This window comes from Notothenia rossii (assembly GCF_949606895.1).
Source record: "Notothenia rossii genome assembly, chromosome: 12".
NCBI classification, from domain to species: domain Eukaryota; kingdom Metazoa; phylum Chordata; class Actinopteri; order Perciformes; family Nototheniidae; genus Notothenia; species Notothenia rossii.
The window spans coordinates 20,688,072-20,691,299 of NC_136911.1; the positions used below are offsets into that span (position 1 = coordinate 20,688,072).

The 3,228-nt window shown below is 42.3% G+C and overlaps 1 protein-coding gene across 1 annotated transcript in view; it reads right to left on the reverse strand.

The window, feature by feature from the left end:
• Positions 1 to 2,031: 2,031 nt before the first annotated feature.
• The window catches only part of drd3 (dopamine receptor D3), a 29,137-nt gene continuing 27,940 nt past the window's right edge, over positions 2,032 to 3,228 (reverse strand). Inside the window, exon 8 of the mRNA XM_079661798.1 lies at positions 2,032 to 2,254. Coding sequence (XP_079517924.1) covers positions 2,058 to 2,254 — 197 coding nt within the window. The 3' untranslated portion in view covers positions 2,032 to 2,057. The remainder of the gene's footprint in view (positions 2,255 to 3,228) is intronic.

Sequence of the window (3,228 nt, forward strand, 5' to 3'; positions counted from 1 at the left end):
GGAGTCACCTAGGGAGAGTCGGAGTCTAGTCCAAGTCGGAGTCACCTAGGGAGAGTCGGAGTCGAGTCCAAGTCCAAGTCGGAGTCACCTAGGGAGAGTCGGAGTCTAGTCCAAGTCCAAATCGGAGTCACCTAGGGAGAGTCGGAGTCTAGTCCAAGTCGGAGTCACCTAGGGAGAGTCGGAGTCGAGTCCAAGTCCAAATCGGAGTCACCTAGGGAGAGTCGGAGTCGAGTCCAAGTCCAAGTCGGAGTCACCTAGGGAGAGTCGGAGTCTAGTCCAAGTCGGAGTCACCTAGGGAGAGTCGGAGTCTAGTCCAAGTCCAAGTCACCCAAGGAGTGCCCGAGTCAAGTCCGAGTCATCATTACCTGTGTTCGAGTCCGAGTCCAAGTCACCCAAGAAGTGTCCGAGTCAAGTCCGAGTCATCATTACCTGTGTTCGAGTCCGAGTCCAAGTCACCCAAGAAGTGTCCGACTCCAGTCCGAGTCATCATTACCTGTGTTCGAGTCCAAGTCCAATTAACCCAAGAAGTGTCCGAGTCAGGTCCGAGTCACAAGTCTTCATGTATTAATCTTAGTGGATATATTTGTTGAAATGTAGCTATAGCTCCTCTACACTGCTTTTATCCTGTCATGTTACACTAATGTGTTTATTGACGAATAAATGAACATAGTTACATTGGGTTTTTAGCACCTGGCTGATAAGGGCACAAGCTCTTACGTTGGTGATGATTGTATAAAAGCAAGGGTGTGCAATAAACAGATACCATCGGTTGGAGGGTCTGACCATCATTCAGCCGGGGACGCTAATTATTATAGTAAATGTTTAAATTCTAAGAAATAAAGATTAAGCCCCAGAAAGCACATGGCTACTGAGCGTGCAAAATGACGACATTCTGCATGTTAAGTATGTGCTTTCGTGTTATCGGCTGAATCTTTATTTATTGATTAGAGCACGTTACTCGGATGATAGTGTTCAAGACAGCCTATATGTCTGAACTCGATCCTTAGAGTAATGTGTTACGGAGCCTTCTCTTCAATCTTTTTTCCACGTAACGAGCATTTTGCGCTGCTCTTTCCCAATGTGGAAGCAGAATGTGCGGGGTGTGTCTCTAGACATCTCTAGACTGGAATAGCTGGGCCCAGTACGTGAACTCGCCTCGCAGGTGCACACGCCAGGACAGAGGACATCAGACTCCAGAGAAAACTTGTTTGAGTCCAAGTCGGAGCGTCAATGTACAAGTCGAGTCCGAGTCAAACCTGGGGGGAAAATTCACGAGTCCGAGTCGCGAGTGCCGATTTTCGTGACTCAACTCGGACTCCAGGACTCGAGTACTCCATCTCTGGCGTCAGCTCTAAATCACAGGAGGGGTTCGCCAATAAACCGACAATCACTTTAAAAAAACACCTTTCCAATGAGCATTACATCAAAATCTCAATGTATTTTTTTTTGTATTCTAATGAATCCACATTGAACACTGATTCCACACCAACAAATATGACAATCTTCAAAAATGATGGTGTCTTTTAGGGACAAATACAATCCTTCTAACACAATCCAAGCGAACGCCCTTGAAACCTGATGTGTGCATGCACTGTAGAGTAACTGATGGTGAAGTAAGAGGCGAGAGAGGGAGGTGAGTAACTTCAGTTAATCCACACACTGCCTTTGGAAAAAGCGGCCCGCAGCTCTGCGATCTTATCAGTCTTGAAGCTTCATCTTTCTAGGTCCAAAGAGCTTTCGAATATGTGTATCGGATAGTCCCTTTTTCAAAGAGCAGCACTGATACTATATGAGAGAAGAAAGTCCAACACCTTGTGCTATCAAAAAGACTGTATGTTTTTTTAAGAGTGATACTGTTCCATTGAAGTATGAAATTCCTGTTGAGGAAAAAGTGAAGTAAAAATCCTTTTGTGTTTGTATTTATTGCATTGCGTCTTTTTTTTTTTCTTGCTGCTCGAGTAAGGCAGGTTAAAAATATCTGCATCGTGGCCATCTGTTTTCACCATTTCAATAAGTGCAGCACACTTAGTAATATCCATTTTTTAATATCCTGTCGCTCAGCAGCTGAGGATCTTGATGAAAGCCCGTCTGAACTCGATGTTGAAGGTGGTGTAGATAATAGGGTTGAGGGCACTGTTGACGTAACCCAGCCAGGTGAAAGCGCTGTAAAGCCCAGGAGGCACGTAGCATGTCCTGCAGTGGGTGTTCACTATGTGAGTCACAAAGAAGGGCAGCCAGCAGATGAGAAACACCCCTGGAGAGGCATGGAGAAAGGACGAAACACAAAAAGCACAAACAAAGTTGTAAGAAAATGTGTCTACTACAACATGCTAAAGACGTTAGCATGCTCAGCTAATTAGCTTACTACCAACAGACCCTTTCAAATCTCCAAGTGATATCATAAAGTATAACAATGTAATGGTCCAGTGTGTTACATTTAGTAGAAAACAGTGGCCTTAAGCTAATGCAATAACGCTAAAGCCTTCTCTTTAGCTAGGGTTTGGTTTGTCCGTTCTAAGCTAATGTAAATAAATGGCCAACTCCGTGAAGAAGAATACAGATAGGCTATGAAGGGCTCTTTCTAAGCTGACAAAAACAAAATTATTCTTAGTTTCAGGTGATAACGCACAAATGAAAACATATTTGTTAATATCATATTCCATTTCTGCCAATAAATCCCCTTAACACACTGGACTTTTAGGGAAGTTTGAACGTGAGGTACTCGTTAGCATGCTGGGCTAATTAGCCTATGACCAACAGTACAAACCAAATGTACTTCTAAAGTAATCTAATGGTGTATAACAATGAATATAAATAATAGCTAACTATATGAATGATCATTTGGGGTTACAGTTGATTTTAGAAAACATTCAAACAGTCAAAGGTAGAAAAAAAGCAGAAGAATCAGGTTAATTATTAACCAACTCATAACAGAATTTGAGATGAAATAACAATCAATTAACAGCCGCGGGCAGCAGCAGGTAGCCTGAATTTGTTTACTTTTATGCAAAATCAAAGACTGACTACTACGAAAAGTAACTATAAATGTTGAGTGTTTAATCAGCGTCTCATTTCAAACTGCCTGTGAGTTGTGTTAGAAATCTCTACAGGCATAGCAACTAAAAGACTTTAGTTTCCCTATTAATCCATACTTTGGGACTTCATACCACTCTCACTTATTTTCCCAGGCAGCCATAGGACATTTTTTATATATAAACAACTATAAAT